Source organism: Coregonus clupeaformis, unplaced genomic scaffold (genome assembly GCF_020615455.1).
Source record: "Coregonus clupeaformis isolate EN_2021a unplaced genomic scaffold, ASM2061545v1 scaf0472, whole genome shotgun sequence".
Lineage (NCBI taxonomy): Eukaryota > Metazoa > Chordata > Actinopteri > Salmoniformes > Salmonidae > Coregonus > Coregonus clupeaformis.
Genome location: NW_025533927.1, coordinates 165,001 through 182,324, shown reverse-complemented (window position 1 = coordinate 182,324; position 17,324 = coordinate 165,001). Strand labels below are relative to the sequence as shown.

Here is a 17,324-nt window from a genome sequence, read left to right as displayed (position 1 = left end):
CACTTGTATCTTTGTGGTGACTGGGTGTATTGATACACCATCCAAAGTGTTATTAATAACTTCACCATGCTCAAAGGGATATTTAATGTCTGCTTTACATTATCTTTACCTATCTACCAATAGGTGCCCTTCTTTGCGGGGCATTGGAACACCTCCCTGGTCTTTGTGGTTGAATCTGTGTTTGAAATTCACTGCTCGACTGAGGGACCTTACAGATAATTGTATGTGTGGGGTACAGAGATTTATGTTAAACACTATTATTGCAGACATAGTGAGTCCATGCAACTTATTGTGTGACTTGTTCAGCACATTTTTACTCCTGAACTTATTTAGGCTTGCCATAACAAAGGGGTTGAATACTTATTGACTCAAGACATTCAAGCTTTTCATTTTTAATTAATTCGTAAAAATGTATAAAAACATAGTTCCACTTTGAAATTATGGGGTATTGTGTGTAGGCCCGTGACACAAAATCTCAATCTCAATTTTTAATTCAGGCTATAACACAACAAATTGTGGAAAAAGTCAAGTGGTGTGAATTCTTTTCTGCAGGCACTGTAGCTTCTCAGAGGTGTGTGATCTGACCAAAGCACAACCAGCAGGGCTAAATATATATTAATAGAAACAGATAGGATGACTGAACTAAAGACCTTGGTGGTCTTTCAGCAACGTACATGGGTAATCTCAGTGTTTGAACAGGTGTGCTGCAATGGAAAAGTTTAACATAAATACACTAAATTACGGATGGTTTTTGTTTTGTGTGCTAGAAATGTTGCCAAACTATTTTTTATGAACCTCTGTGTTACAGTGAGAATCATGGGTCAAGTGTAGATAGGTCAGGGGTTACTTGGCTGCTAGTTTGGAGAGAAAAAAACAGATACCATTGGGAAGATCTTTGAAAATGAAAAGGTTTAAATGGGTTAAATTCATAACCAATAAACCAATAAATTACATTATGTACATCACATTCACATTTTTTCCAGTGATGTGAATGAGAGTCCCACAAGATCTGTCCAAATATGATCGATGTGTGAAAACAATCAACAGAATTTGATGTTTTCCTAACAAGCTGAAAGGGTTCCTGCTGCCCAGATATACATTTTTATATTACCAAACTGGGGGGAAATCAACGTTATATCAGGTCAGTGTAGGACCGTTAGGCAGGCTCGAGAGGACACGGCCAGACTAGAACAGTATACACTTTTCTCAATGGGTAGAAGCCTGACTGCAGTAGCTCAGTAAATGCCTTAAAGGGGAAGTTCAGTATTTTACACCTTCGTGTTAGATGGTTCCTCCCCTTGAAGGTTGTCTATGGGCCAGGAGAAACTGTAATCCATGGATAAGATTTTGAAGAATTGAAGAAGCCAAATTACTTAAAGTAACGTCAAACCAAATAATTCAGTTAATTTGGCTATGGAATTTTTTACGGCCACTGCATGCCCACATCACTCCCATTGATTTTAAGCTAGCTTAAGTTAGCTGAAGTTTGTAGTGGCTCTTAGAAGAAAACCATGTATTACAGTTTCTCCTGATCCATAGACTACTTTCAGGGACAGGAACCATCTAAAATGAAGTTGTAAAAAACTTCCCTTTTAACCCCAATACTAACTAACCCTAAACCTAACCATAGCAAGTTGTTGCATATCAACAGAGTTGCAGTTGATAGTCTGTTGATGGTTTGAGCATCTGTAGATCATCTATAGGGGACTATCCAAATAAGGTGTGACCCAATGTTTTAGTAATTATTGTCTGAGATAAGCATTTGCCCTCCATTAAAGTACTGTATTGAGTTTATATCTTGACCAAAAACCAAGCATAATCAATTATTTATATTTTAGAGCAGTGAAATGAAACACAATATCTTTAATCATGAAATTCTTTCAAGATTATCAAGACGCAACAATCGATAAAATAATCTGATTGTAGCTAGACTCAGTTATAGAATCAGCATGACCTTCTGGTACAGTATTGGTATTTCCAGCGACGATCTCTGAAAGTACACAAGACAAACAGACATTTTGTTCTTGTTAGTTTTGTTGTCAATTCATCCTTTGCTGAAGCTTGTTTAATCCAAAAGCAAAAATATGACACAAACACACACACACACACACACACACACACACACACACACACACACACACACACACACACACACACACACACACACACACACACAGACAGAAAATACTTGGAATCAGCTACATTAGAATACAGTACCAATGAATAATTGTACTCACTCATGCTTGTTTTCATGGAAGCTTTCAACTGCAATCAGGTAGGAATTTGGTGGGACATTAAAAGTGAAGGCCTCATCAAACCAGTTTACGTAGTTGGTCCACTGGCAACTATCGGTACAGAAGTTGCTGGCTCCACAGCAGGTGAACTTCCATCTGTACAATGGTGGAAATGAGGGTTTGAATAATGATATATTTTTTGGATTGACCTTGCAATTCGCATTATAGTAGGGTTGTTCCACAAAAAGAGTGCCTTTTTGTGTAGCTTTTAAGTAGAAATGATGCACCAATATTGCATTTTAAAAGCCTGTTATATTAAATGAAGTTCCCTTTAATAGAGACCACAGGTAGAATTCAATAAATCTGTTTTTATAAGGCTTGCTAAAGTGCAAAAATTCAGCATTTTGACATGTCCCTCCATCAACCCTGTGTCACTTCTAGGAAGATTTTATACCACTAAATCCCAACATTTCTCCAAGTTTCACCATCATTGTAAAGCCCTAGTTATTTTGTTTGATTTGACAAAGTCATTTCTGAAGATTATTATTTATTTCATATGATTAGTGATTCATTTACATCTGTCCCTCATTTCAAGGTCAACCCTGTTAGGTGAACTGAACTCTTATTTTAATATGGTGAAACTATTCCTTTTTAAATATATTTTTTCAAAAGAAACATTGAACATCTAATAGTCAAATCATAGAGTAAAAGCAGGTGAGCTGGTTCTACTCTTTTTGCCAATTTTCTGGTGTTTTGTGGTGGAAAACTGAGTGGGTTGAGCATAACACATCAACCCTGTTACCCATAGATAGACAGGCTAGAAATGTTTTAACATTCAATTGCCACTCCCTGTTGCAAACAAAACGCTTCCATTCCCCCTGTCATAAGGGGATTTATGGTTGATTTAAGAAGAAATGGTCAACCCTGTTACGATCAACCCTGTTACGATCAACCCTGTTACTTTATTTGGCACTTAATAGGCACTTACTATTGTCATTTTTTTATTTAACCTCTTGGGATGGGAAAACTTTTTTATGAAGTTGAACAACAGCTCTTTATGACAGTATGTAAAAATTTGGTGAAATCACATTTTTTGGGGGGGACCAAGTTACACTTCTAAAAAGGCACCGAATTGGTGGAACAACCCAGTAGCAACATCTTGAAGCTACTCCCTCCATATTGTGCATAGCCAAAACAGAACATAAATACCCCCAAACAAACAACAAAATCATAATCTGGATGTTTAGGGATGCTGACATGGATGAACAACATATGAAGATCTTTTTAATCATGTTTTTATCTCATGTAAGCTGCATTGCATTTACATTTTTTGTATTGCAAACCGCTAAAGTGCATCATTAAGGCACATGTAGTTGTTTGTGTACATAAAAAACAAACATCTATGATGAGGTCATACATTTCAATTTACAAATGAAATCACATGTTGAGTTATGAGCACTGTTTCAACCAACCCATGTAATAACACCAACCCATGTAATAACCAGGCAAGGTCTCTCCTACAGCTCAGCTGCCATTGACAATAAAAGGGAATGTCAGTCACCTTCAAAGGCAATGGCTTTATCTCACCTTCTGTCCTCATGTTTGTTTTCATGATAGCTGTGCATCCCTGTGATGACCTGGTGGCTTGGGCATTGGTAGCTGAAAGGTTTGTCGAAGTCATTTACGTAGGAAGACGTGAAGCAGTTAGTCGCTGAGTCAAATGTGGTTTTGCACCCAAAGTCCCACAGACGGTCTTCATGTTTGTTGTGATGCTCACTAAAATTTGATAAATACATTACAATGCACAAATTAATAGTTGAATTTATACGAAAACAAACATGAATGCAGTTTGAAAGTTTATTGTTGCCCAGCAAATTTAGTCCGGAATTCAATTGCAATTACCTAAATCCAAAATACAGAGTTAAACCAGAGTTTAATTTCACAAAATTGAAAATTACTACTCTAAATCAACAGCAACTCTGTTGATATGCAACAGCTTGCTAGAGTTTGAATTAGGGTTAACTCAGCACTGCAGCAGTAAAAAGCACACTTTGATTTGGAAATCTGCGCTTGTGAGTCAGTGAAGATTTCAGATGTAAAAAGATTAGGTTTTGCAGAAGATTGGTTGTAAGGAATCACCTCACTATGCGAGAGATGGATTGTCCTGGGGGGCAATTAAAATCTAACGGCTGGTCATAGCTGTTCTGCCAGCGGAGGTCTGCAACACACAAACAATGGTACAATAAAAACTGAACTGATTACCGTAGTAATCAGCACCTCCTTTTCCTTTAAAAAATATAGATTTCTGACCTCACACATTACTTTTTGGTAAAATATTAAGTCCACATTTTGAGTTACTCTACTACACATATGCTCAGGCTTTAATCCTCAACATCAACCTCACACGTGACATAAAGCATACCTTTTCCGTTGACCAACACACCAGCAAAAAGCAGAATAAAGACTTCGGCTCTCTTCATGGCTTCTCAGAGGCTTGTGAAGGGCCCAAACTAAAATCAGCAAGGTTGATGCTCCATTTATAGACAGTCACGATCTGTGTCCTTGCTGGCCCTTAGGCCACGTACGTGGGTAATATCAATGTTTGAGCAGGTGTATTGCAGGCTAAAAATATTGCAGTCAATTCATGTTATACTGAACAAACATATAAACGCAACATGCAACAATTTGAACGATTTTACTGAGTTACAGTTCATATAAGGAGATAAGTCAATTGAAATACATGTATTAGGCCCAAATCTATGGATTTCACATGATTGGCCGGGGGTGCAGCCATGGGTGGGCTTGGGAGGGCATAGGCCCAGCCAATCATAATTAGTTTCTCCCCATAAATTGACTTTATTACAGACAGAAATACTCCTCAATTTCATCAGCTGTCCGGGTGGCTGGTTTCAGACTATCTGGCAGGTGAAGAAGCAGGATGCGGTCATGGGCTGGCGTGGTTACATCTGGTCTGCGGTTGTGAGGCCGGTTGGACGTAATGCTAAATTCTCCAAAACGACGTTGGAGGAGGCTTATGGTAGAGAAATTGACATTCAATTCTCTGGCAACAGCTCTGGTGGACATTCCTGTAGTCAGCATGCCAATTGCACTCTCCCTCAAAACTTGAGACATCTGTGGCATTGTGTTGTGACAAAGCTGCATCATTTTAGAGTGGCCTTTTATTGTTCCCAGCACAAGGTGCACTTGTGTTATGATCATGCTGTTTAATCAGCTTCTTGATGTGCCACACCTCTCATATGGATGGATTATCTTGGCAAAGGAGAAATGCTCACTAACAGGGATGTAAAAAAATGTGCGCACACAATTTGAGAGAAATAAGCTTTTTGTGAATATGGACAATTTCTGGGATCTTTTATTTCAGCTCATGAAACATGGGACCAACACTTTATATGTTGCGTTTATATTTTTGTTCAGTATAGTTTGCAACATCATCTCACAAAGAAAGGGTTTTCATTTTTGATGAAGAGTTGATGACATTTTGATTAACTATCCCTCTAAACCCTCAGTTTACAGTCATTCTCATGGTTTACGGGGAAGCAAGTAAGAATTTCTTTCCCAGGGGCTCATTGGTTGGCTGTTACAGTAGTTCCACAATTACACAAGACTGACAATATCTTTGAAAATGTTTATTTGGCAGAAAATCAATTTATAATCAATAAACTACATTCTGTACATTGCATTCGCATTACATCTGTACAACAACGCCTTATAATAATAATTGACAGGTATTTTGTGTGTACTCTCAGAGTGATGTCTCTTTGGGGTCCTTGGTCTCTGTTGCTGCAGGCCTGAAGGACAGAATCTCTGTGAATGTGTGACCTGTAGAATATATTATCACAAGAAATGACTAATTAGTTACTCTGTAGACTCTATAGCTTTTTCTTCCTCTTTCTTTCTCTCAAGCTGAATGTGTTATCACCCATCCATCTCCCTCATCTCTTCCTTGTCTTCTTCCTCTCCCTTTATCATGATCGAAGGAATGCTTTTCCTTAAACCCTCTTCCTAGGGAAAGGGGATACCTAGTCAGTTGCACAACTGAATGCATTCAACCGAAATGCATTTTCCGCATTTAACCCAACCGCTCTTAATCAGAGCGGTTCAGGGGTCTGCCTTAATCGACGTCCACGTCATCGGCGCCCGGGGAGCAGTTGTTGTTGGGGGTTAAATGCCTTGCACGAAGGCAGAATGGCATAATTTTCCACCTTGCTGGCTTGGGGATTCAAACTAGCGACCTTTCGGTTACTGGTCCAACGCTCTTAACCGCTAGAATACCTGCCACCCAATCCTCAATCTCTCCCCTTTTTTCCCCCTGCCTGTATCTCTTCCCACTCCCCCTCCCTCCCTCATCTCTTCCTCCGCCCTCTCCCTCCATCCATCTCTCACGTTTCCACTGTTCCAGGGGCAGGTCTGTGTTGTCCATGGAGTGATCGTAGGGCTGGGCCTCAGTCTCCTCCTCTGGTTCTCTGAACTCGCTGAAGAAGGGCATGGCCAGCGCCTCCGAGGCACTCACCCTCCGCTCAGGGTCCAGCAACAGCATGCGCTCCAGCACACACACCGCTGCCACACACAGAGGTATACAGTGTCTTTAGTGGTGTTATGGTCAGAAAAACACTCCTAACAATAGTTTAAAAAAGTTGCTGTTTGTAAACCACTGTTTTTGATCCTTTAGTAATAGACTGTCAAATTCAACTAACTGTGTCTTCACATCATAGTATTGAATGTCTGCTCACCGTCTGAGCTAGCTTTGGAAAAAAGAAAGTGCAAATCTTTCTTCGGTACTTTGGGAAGGCTCCGTATGTAGTTTTTGGCCTGTTAGAAGAGGAGCAGATTTACATGGGAGTGTATGTGGTATTCTGTTTGCATGTGCACTAGTAGGATATGCTAGCTTTGCATGTGTACTATCTGAATGTATTTTGAGTGCCCACATGACTTACATCTTGGCTTTGTAGCTTCGTCACAAAGTCTGCAGTGGGTGTACCAGTGATTTTCATGATCTCTTTCAGTTGGTCCAGGTCTGTGCTCACCCAGGGGTCAAGGGTCATAGCTCATGTGGTACAGGAAGTCACATTCACATGCTGCTCATACTAAATATATTCTTAGCCATAATAAGCTTATAGAACTAGTCTTTGACTGGTCGAGAACATATAATTATGCCTAATGCACACGCTGATTTGCCTGACAGGATCATTATTAGTACAAAGACTAGTGTCTCTCTGTGAAGTAGGTGTGTGGGGTGAAGACAGAGAGTAGTAAACAGTGAAAAAGGCTACGGTCATTTCCTTTGAACAGCGGCTTCCCCAGCAGCATCTCTGCCATGATGCAGCCCACCGACCAGATATCCACTGACGATAGGGGAGGACAAAGACATACATAGGATTGCATTATCTTTCAGTACCACGTTTCTATCAAACCAGTTGTTTAACAAAGTTACGAATATATTGTACACAAATTGTACAAAGAGATAGATCTCCACAGGACCTCATACTGTAGGATATTTTTCTGTTTACAATAGCATGACTAATCATAGCGATAACACTGTTTGTTGACATTAGCAAGTACTGCCATCTTGTGGACAAAGAAGGCAGCCATGAATGAGTGTATGAGAGAGACTCACCAGTCTGGGTATAGTGCATCCAATTGAGGATTACCTCGGGGGCTCTGTACCAGCGAGTGACGACGTACCCCGTCATCTCTGTGTCCGTCTGCCGAGCCAGCCCGAAGTCAAGGATCTGAGACAGAGAGAGAATTGCTTTGGCTACATTGGATTGTCCCTTTCATGACAATAAAGCACAGGAGGTTGGCGGCACCTTAATTGCTGAGGACGGGCTCGTGGTAATGGCTGGTGCGGAATAGTGGAATAGTATCAAATACATGGCTTCCAGGTGTTTGATGCCATTCCATTTGCTCCGTTCCAGCCCTTAGTATGAGCCGTCCTCCCCTCAGCAGCCTCCACTGCAATAAAGTGTATTTCAGTTAAATCGAGGGAGAGTGAGACTGAACAGGGAGAGCACAGTGCTCATCACAGGTCTGGTAGTATTATGTATATGTAGTACCTTCAGCTCACAGTCTTCGTTGACAGACAAATTTCCAGGTTTGAGATCCTGTTGGTATGTAGAAAAATGATCATGCTGCCAGACTGATGCAAACACACACGCACACACACAAAGAGCTTCTGATATGGAAAACGGGATGAATAGTAGTGGGCGTGAAAAAGAGCAAGGGCCCCACCCCCAATGCACATAGTTGAAAGGTCAGAGGTTACGCACCCTGTGGATGATCCCTGCAGAGTGGATATACTGTGGGAAGACAAGAAAGACCAGGAAAATAGACAGTCATAAAATTAGAAAAAGAGTGTATTCTGTGAAATATTTTAACCTTCTGTATAAACTGTCTTTATTTTGTTTCATATTTGAATGTTGGAGATAAAATGTATTTGTAGGTATATCTTTTTTGGAAAATATTTTAAACTGCTTAGAATTGTATAGATTGTTCTTGTGAGTGCATGTGTATGTTTGAGTGCCCACCTGACTTACATCTTGGCTTTGTAGCTTCGTAACAAAGTCTGCAGTGGGTGTATGCAACAGTGAAAATGTATGCAACGGTGATCTTCATGATCTCTTTCCGTTCCCGCGTGGGGCAGCGGTCTGCATCTCATTGCTAGAGGCGTCACTACAGACCCTGGTTCGATTCCAGGCTGTATCACAATCCGGCCGTGATTGGGAGTCCCATAGGGCGGTGCACAATTGGCCCAGTGTCGTCTGGGTTTGGCCGGGGTAAGCCGTCATTGTAAATAAGAATTTGTTCTTAACTGACTTGCCTAGTTAAATAAAATAAATAAAAATGTATGCAACTCTAACCTTGAGTCCTTTCAGCATTTGATAGACCAGGAATTGCACCCTGTCCTGTGACAATCTCTCCATCTTCATCAGTTTCCCCAGATCAGTACCCATGAATGGCATTACCAGGTAACTGAGAATGACAGGAGAATACTTCATTGTGAATAAAAACATTCAGTTAAATAAAATTAAATATATGAACAGGGAGGGTATTGGACAAAGAAGTACTTACAAGTCATGAAACCTGTCCAATGAGATCTCAGAAGTGAACACATCCAGCAATCCAATCACCTAATCCAAGCCAATCAAAGAATAACAGAAAATAAATAGAATAGCTTACCTGGAAAGAAAATGTTTGCATCATGTAGCTCAATTACAGTATCAGGAAATGATTCCCACTTGAAGTCACACACAATTGTGATATGGGGTGTGTCTCTGTCTTTCTAGTGTGAGCCACTGACTACAGTAGATGTTGCTATGAGGCTATTTTTACATAACATGGATTGGTTTCCTTCTCAGACTTTCCTTGTGTACCTCTATTAAACTCTACCTACTCCCAGTAGACATCTTAAAGCAGTGGTCACCAAGTTCAACCCTGGCCCAGGAGCACAACAACATGTACATGTTTAAAATGCCTGATTCACCTTCTCAAATCAAGACTCAGAACCTGTGCCTGCCTCAAATTAACATCTCTATAATCTTGATATTATGTGTTTATGTGCAGTATTATAGGTTGTGATGTGAATATTACCAATGTGATCTTTCTGACTACTCTGCTACTGACTAATTGCCAATCGTAAGGAACAGCGGTGTTTGTCTCACTGTGTGCAAAAAATTAACTGTCACTGCAGCCTAGGCCATAAGGATTTAAACAGTTGGTGCTATCGATAAAAGTGTGTTTTAAATGTACTGTAGAGTTGTGCCCTTTCATTTTTAGACTAGGCCTAATTAGTGGTGTGAAACAGACACCTTTTCTGTTTATGTGCATTAATCATGAGGTGTGTATTTCAGGAAAGGCACTCACATTTTCGTGCTTCATGTGCTTGAGAAGCCGGAGCTCTCTGTAGGCCCTCTTGGCGAAGAGCTTTGACTGGAAGGGTCTGTGGAGCTTCTTGATGGCCACCCTCACCCCAGTCCTGTGGTCCTGGGCGGAGCTGCAGCAAGACATGTAGGTACAGGGAAGAAAACACTTTAGCAATGTGGATCATTGGTGGTAGCCTACTGAAGAAGGACTCAACTCTTATTTTTTAAATTTACAATCATTTACATCCAAATATCATGTTTTGTTATCAAGTGGTTAGGCCTACTTCAATGACATTCTTGGGTATTTCTGGAATTCAAGTAGAAACATTTGGTAGGCATTTCCCAAGAAACATTGTAGCATTGCGCACAGACCCAAAGACCCTGAACAGATGTAGCCTAGGAGGGCCGATGCACTTCATTCTACATCTTCTGCTCACTAAAATCCAACAAACAATGAGGACAATGGGGGTTCTTTGTTATGCTTTTCCCGACTAAACAAAGCCAAAAAAGTCCCTGCCGTGTAAGCTATGTTTAGGAATGATACAGAAACCGCATAATGTAAAAGTGATGTCTTCACTATTCATCAAATAGCACCGATGTTTGTTGATGACTTAATTCGGACACAATCCAGCGCTTCACTGCACAAAAACTTCCTTTTGATAATAACCACATGACGAATGCACGAGATAAACAGTTCCTAAAAAAAAACGCGATGCATATTTTGGGAACGAGTCACGTCTTCTTGTGGCTTGGTTTGTATTGCCTTCATATAGGCTATTGTTAACTCCAAATTCGACACTTACGAAGCGTAGCCTACCCATGTTTGATGATTAAACTCGTCTAAAACTCACCATACTGTCCCATAGGCGCCAGTCCCCACCTGCTTTAGCTCGCGGTATCGCTCTGGAACCTCCCATGCCGTTTTGTTTACCTCCTGACCGTAAAATCCTGTCCGCGTGCAGACCGACATATCCAAATCTATATGAGGGTCAATGTATCCCTAGCTAACTCTTAATTCAGGGATAATAACCCGTTGTTGTGCATGAGACACTTCGTTCGCTCGCTCTCATGTAGCCACCTACACACTCTCTGGCATTCGGCAAACGCGCAATGCGTTCGGTTGCTAGAGTGGTCACTAGTGATACCACTAAACAACTGTAACCAGTGACTGGTCTCACTCGTTTTTTATACCTCAATGGTATCACTGGTGAACACACCATCGCCTGGTGGCATGACCTCTCTGGCTTTTGTCAGAAAAAGGTCAACACGAGAGTCGCCCTGTGCTATTGATGGGTGTGTCTGTGTCCAGCAGACACACCCATTTTTTAAAAGTAATTTAGCAGATGCTCTTTATCCAGATGAAGGTTACGCGCCTTGCTCAAGGGCACATCGGCAGATTTTTAACCAGCAACACTCTTAACAACTAGGCTACCTGCCGCCCTGGTTCTTTATTGTCTTACAATCAAGTCACAAGGAATGTTGCCAAAATGCTGTCTGTTGCCATGAGATAGCAAAGAGAGCTAGCCTAGCCTAAAGATAGGAATGAAAGTTATTTGACTGTTTTCCTGGCCTCCCTTGGTCACACTTCCTTTCTGCTTTGCTGATAGTGTTGTTGCTGTTTCTATGCAGGCTCAGAAGTAAAAATGTACATGTAGGCTACACACACACACACACACACACACACACACACACACACACATACATACACAATTATTATATGTCTATGACACACACAGTAAGAGAACTGGTGAGGAATTTAGTTTTTTATTGATGACAAGAGGAAGAAGAGGATACATGTGTCGTCATGATGATCAGAAGGGTGGTCTCTCATAATACTGTATCTATTCTGTGGCTGAGAGATTATGACATAGTTCAATGTCTGCAGGCATGTTTGTTGGAAACATGCAAGAATGGACCTTGAAGGCAAATTGACACACACAAACACACACACAAAAGGCCATGTATACTCAGACTTAGAACCCAGAAAGCACTGGAAAGCTACTGTGTGTGTGGGCTGGGAGTATTGATGGAACTTTGGCCATGTGGAGGAGGAATGAGTAGGCTGTAAGTCTGGAGTAAAGTCTTTCATAATGCCACAACATGCTATGCCCAGGACAGATTCTCACCACTGACATAGTGCTGCAGACCTGCTGATAAGCTGCTGCGTGATACTTGGAAAACATACATTAATTTATGCATAAAACTTAATAGACGTAATTATTTTGGGAGAAAACAAGACTGGATTGATGCACGCATCCTATTCATGATGTTAACAAGACAGGGAATAGATTGATTTTATGTAGTCTGAATATGTGTAACCAAATGTTTACTTGTTCATGCTGCATAATAGTGTCATAACTGTTGTAATAGAGTTGAGTTGGTTGACATCAACTGTCATGAGTTGTCATGGCATTATGACACAGAGTTGACATTCAGTTATTGATTGGAAATGCAATGGCAGAAATTTTACGGTTAAAATCCATGCCACCTTGGAATGAAAAGACACTTGTTTTTTAAACATACAGTTTTGTATACATTCATCTTGTTGCAGTTCTATTTAAATCCACCAAGTTTCCAATATCAACATTTGTACATGACAAATACAGGACCGTAAATAGTCAAACATCAACCGAGAAAGAGTATTTTGGATTATCTGTACTGTAATTGAGGCATTGTGTATATGATTGTTGTTGTAGTTCTTGGGGTAGTATATGTTTCAATTCCAGAACATGTTTTTTTATTGAAAATTGAATGATTTTACTCCCCTGTAATTTGTAAAACATGCTGTATATTAGACCTCTGAAACTACAACATCCAGACCTATTGTAAATCCAATGTAAACAGGCAGAAGCTACTCAGTTGAGGTGCTTATGATAATGAGTACATATTTTCTTGTTGCTGTTTGTCTGTTGTTATTCAGCTGCATAATGCGTCTGGGAGTCATTGTGGGTAATGGTATCTGTGGGAGTCACTGTGGGTAATGGTCTCCAGCTATAGGTTTGGGTTGCTCAACAGAGCAAAATCTGTTGGTCTGGAGCCAAGTGGAATCTGAAATGGGTGATACCAGCAACAAATGCATAGCCTACATACAGGTAACTGCCAAAATAATGGAAACACTTGAGTTAATAAGAGATACAATGCATATTGACAGCAGGTTCTTCCACACAGGTGTAGTTTCTGAGTTAATTAATCAATTAACATCCCATCATGCTTAGGATCATGTATAAAAATGCTGGGCAGGCCATCATTTTGGCTATTATTTTGGCCACCATGGCTATGCCCCCATAGGATGACAATGCCCCCATCGACAGGGCACAAGTGGTCACTGAATGGTTTAATTTGCATGAAAACGATGTAAACCATATGCCATGGGCGTCTCAGTCACCAGATCTCAACCCAATTGAACACTTATGGGAGATTCTGGAGCGGTGCCTGAGACAGTGTTTTCCACCACCATCAACAGAACACCAACTGATGTAATTTCTCAAGGACGAATGGTGTCGCATCCCTCCAATAGAGTTCCAGAAACTTGTAGAATCTATGCCAAGTTGCATTGAAGCCGCTCTGGCTCGTATTGGCCCAATGGCCTATTGAAACACTTTATGTTGGCAGTTACCTGTACATTGGGACATATCTACATAGCATTTGCAGCAATGCAGTTATGTCTTCCGTAAACAAAACACTACCACCAGTGTTGTTCTGTAAAAACGGGTGTAAATGCTTAGGGAATCTGGCCAATAGTTGTACATGATACAAATCTTAAGCTCCACAGCCACTAATCCTGTTTGTGTACAGTATACCTCTCAGTCATTGGTCATTCAGTGGCATATTGGCAGCTTTAGTGGGTGTTGGGGGATGTTGTGCAGTAACAGCACAAAGGGCATTCATTGGTCTATATGGAGAGAGGAACCATCTTATGTCAGTTTCTGAGAAATAACAGATATTTGCTACAACTAAAATAGAAATATGATAAAATGGGTGGAAAATTCTTGACAACAATTCACTAGAACCCTCTGTCATAAAACTGTCATTACCATGACATAACAGGTGTTATAAGCATACCTAAACTGACATCCCTTTTGACTGCTTATAACAAGTCTTTATGACGAAGATTTCAAGTAACCTGTAGCCAATGCCCATTTATCAGTTGGACCCTTACGTAGGTTTGAAAATCCTAGTGCTACTTTCCTTCTCTGTCTCTCTCTCCTACCTCCCTTCAACACACTGTAAACATATACATATCAAAACATTCTCCCTGTAATCGTAATGTGCGTATTGTCATCCCTTTCAGTTCAACCAGACCTCCCCTCTCCCTGCTCCCTTTTTACAAAACTCATGACAGGCAGTCAAATAGACAGTCACAGTGAGCAAGGGAAGGGGTGTCATGCCTTCAGGGGACACAGCGTCATCTCTGATTGGCCCGCAGTCTCTCTTTCTCTCAGACCCTCCCGCCTCTCCAACGCCGACAGACAGATGGAGACAAGACGGCGGTCCTTCCTCAGCTGACGGGACAGACCAAGCAGAAGGAGGCAGGTTTTTGTCTTTCACTGTTCCACCTGTAGACTGCTCGTCTCGCTGACAGGCGCTTTGATTCCATTCATCTCCTCGAACACCAACTCTGTATAGGGGGATGGAGAGAGAGAGAGAGAGAGAAAGAAGATGAGGTGAAGAAAGAGGGATGAACAAAAGTGAGGAGGAAGAGAGAACATTTAGGTATGGTCAAGAACACAGCGGAAAATAACTGTTGAATCTTTAAAAAGGAAAATCCCTCTTAACCTTCTCCACTCCATCCACCCTCCATCTCTCTCTCACCTTTCCACTCCTCTAGCGTGCGGTCCTTGCTCTCCAGCGTCTGGTCGTAGGGCAGGGCCTCTGGTTCGTCGTCCGGGTCGTGGTACTGGGAGAAATAAGGGTGGGAGAGAGCCTCACTGGCAGAGATACGCCCGTCACAGTCCAGAACCAGCATGCGCTTCAGTAGATCCACAGCTGAGGGAGAGGGAGAGAGAGAGAGGGAGGGAGAGAGCGAGAAGGAGGGAGAGAGAAGAATGGAGACACAGAGAGAAAGATGGAGACCGAGATTAAGATGCAGACGCAAAGAGAAAAAGCCTAACAAAGCTGCCTTATGTAATCCATAGCCTTGGGGTGACTATAGCCTTGGGTTAAAATTAGCCTCCAGCAAATTCAGTTATCGGGTATGACTCAGTCTCACCCATTGGGTTGGCTCCTCTGAATATCTTCTCTAAGTCCTGCTGGGGCATGAAGGGTAGAGATTGGATATATTTCTGAGCCTGTGAATAGGAATCAATGTACAACAACACGTGACAATGTGGACATTACAGGGCCGATTGATCCATCAATTGGGAAATCAATCATGCTACAAGCAAAATATTGAATAATCGATCATCAAATTAATCAATCAATTACACCGATCAATGGATGTCAGGGGATCATCAGTATCATAAAAAGGAATTTGCATTGATATAGCTTCCTCATTCAAAACTAATGATGCATTCCACTTTCCCATCTCTCCCTCTATTTCTCCATCTTCTCACATGTTCAGAGGAGATCTTCTGTAGAAGGTCAGGGGTCGGCGTGCCCACCACCTCCATAATCCTCTTCAGCTGGTCGATATCTTAGATCAGGAGGGGTTCATTAAGGGCCATCATGACAGGGAAAAAGTCATTTGGTTGGCAGGACCAACTCTTTAGGTAGAACAACTGACTGAGGTTAGCCATACTTGACTTTGCTAGAACAGGGTTCTAGTGTTAGTTTTATGCAGACAGTATACTCCTACATTTGAGGACCCAATACATACATACAAAGTAGTAAATCACATTCCTATTTGTTTCAGTCTTTAGACTCCGGATAGTGACAGCCAATACAAATTGTAATAATTATACAATTCAGTCCATTGTGAACTTCCTTTCCTTTCAGTCACTCTCAATGCACCTCCCCCTCAGACAGAAAAGCTATATCTCTAGATGGGATTGTGATGCAAATCTGGGGGGAGCTGATTTGTGTCCATAGAGAATTATTGGTGGTAACAGTGCTGGATAGTGGTTGTGGAGTGTGGTGCACTCAGTCTCAAGCCATGTCTGTGTTAGTGAAGGATACAGTCGTTGCCGGGAAACAGGACCTTCCCCTTCAGCAGCTCTCCCATGATGCATCCCACTGACCAGATATCCACTGTAACAGAGGCGTTAACTTTCAGTCGTCATAACAACAGGATTTTATGATTAGCCATTACGGCACAGATATATCTAGCTAGTTTTTCTTTCTGGATAGAACTGTATGATGATAGAGTATGTGTTTGGTTGTAATGTTAGAAGGTGTCTGGTAATATGTGGTGTGAAATGAGGATCTTGGTTTTATGTTAATTTTGGGGTTGTATGAGTGTGGATCTGTACCTGTCTGATTGTAGTGCATCCAGTTAAGCATGATCTCTGGCGCTCGGTACCAGCGAGTCGCCACGTACCCCGTCATCTCATCATCCGTCTGTCTGGCCAATCCAAAGTCAAGGATCTGGGGGAGAGACACAGGTTGTCATGGTGATAGACATTTCCGAGTGGGGGAAGGTTGTGTTGTGATTGTCTGAGGCGTTGGGGAGTCGGGCGGCTGGGTCACTGGTCTTACCCTCAGCTCACAGTCCTCGTTCACTGCCACGTTACTTGGTTTCAGGTCCTGTGAGACAGACAGATGAAAAGTCAGACAGGTCAACACAAAGACTGTCTGAAGGGCAGGGAAATGAGAGGGAGAAAGCCATGTACACAGACAGACCGAAAGGCAGATAGAGAGACAGACAAAGTGATGTATGGATAGGGCAGACAGATAGACAGACAGGTTGAAACATATAATGGGTTTTACAAGCTGGGTGTAAGGCCTACAAGCACATGCACCAAGAATCTCTCTAACACACTCACACAATATGATATTATCTACTTACACACATACCGGTACATTCTAAATACAGAACTGCCTTTAAAGACAACAAAGCACTCAGGACAGGCAATTGCTCTCCAGGAGACCGCCTTTACCAAAAGAGGGGAGGAGGAAAAATGAAAAGAGTGGGCAAGTAGAGAAGAGGAAAGGAAAGCCACCACTCACTCTGTGGATCAGTCCTGCTGAATGGATGTACTGTTCAGGGGGAGACGGAAAAGGGACAGGGCAGCGGGATGGGGGGAGGAGAGAGGAAAGAAAGGAGAGAGAGAGA

The 17,324-nt window shown here is 41.6% G+C and overlaps 3 protein-coding genes across 7 annotated transcripts in view; all 3 read right to left on the bottom strand.

Moving 5' to 3' along the window:
* Positions 1–496: 496 nt before the first annotated feature.
* On the bottom strand, positions 497–4,764 carry LOC121542491 (hemagglutinin/amebocyte aggregation factor-like). The gene is made up of 5 exons (XM_041851886.2): positions 4,657–4,764; positions 4,374–4,452; positions 3,822–4,010; positions 2,238–2,390; positions 497–1,990 (listed from the first exon to the last, which is right to left on the bottom strand). Exons 1-5 carry the CDS (start codon positions 4,712–4,714, stop codon positions 1,945–1,947), a joined length of 525 nt encoding a protein of 174 aa, XP_041707820.1. The 5' UTR covers positions 4,715–4,764; the 3' UTR covers positions 497–1,944.
* A 1,102-nt stretch (positions 4,765–5,866) lies between these two features.
* LOC121543539 (mitogen-activated protein kinase 12-like) lies at positions 5,867–11,334 on the bottom strand. Of its 5 annotated transcripts, none has more exons than XM_041853485.2 (12): positions 10,966–11,332; positions 10,116–10,245; positions 9,324–9,382; positions 9,113–9,224; positions 8,522–8,551; positions 8,309–8,356; positions 7,870–7,984; positions 7,526–7,597; positions 7,190–7,269; positions 6,986–7,064; positions 6,639–6,812; positions 5,867–6,043 (listed from the first exon to the last, which is right to left on the bottom strand). In XM_041853485.2, the coding sequence occupies exons 1-12, from the start codon at positions 11,082–11,084 to the stop codon at positions 5,916–5,918; spliced, it is 1,146 nt and encodes a 381-aa protein (XP_041709419.1). In that variant the 5' UTR covers positions 11,085–11,332; the 3' UTR covers positions 5,867–5,915. The 5 variants fall into 5 exon arrangements, with proteins under 5 accessions (XP_041709419.1, XP_041709421.1, XP_041709420.1 ...); XM_041853487.2 differs by having other exon boundaries at positions 5,867–6,074; positions 10,966–11,322; XM_041853486.1 differs by lacking the exon at positions 10,966–11,332 and adding an exon at positions 10,399–10,951.
* Positions 11,335–14,656: 3,322 nt separating this feature from the next.
* Positions 14,657–17,324, bottom strand: part of LOC121543540 (mitogen-activated protein kinase 11-like) — a 22,170-nt gene continuing 19,502 nt past the window's right edge. Inside the window, exons 5-12 of the mRNA XM_041853488.2 lie at positions 17,219–17,248; positions 16,748–16,795; positions 16,522–16,636; positions 16,229–16,300; positions 15,667–15,746; positions 15,324–15,402; positions 14,927–15,100; positions 14,657–14,732 (exon numbers count right to left, since the gene is read on the bottom strand). Of these exons, the coding sequence (XP_041709422.1) occupies positions 14,659–14,732; positions 14,927–15,100; positions 15,324–15,402; positions 15,667–15,746; positions 16,229–16,300; positions 16,522–16,636; positions 16,748–16,795; positions 17,219–17,248 (672 nt within the window). The 3' untranslated portion in view covers positions 14,657–14,658. The remainder of the gene's footprint in view (positions 14,733–14,926; positions 15,101–15,323; positions 15,403–15,666; positions 15,747–16,228; positions 16,301–16,521; positions 16,637–16,747; positions 16,796–17,218; positions 17,249–17,324) is intronic.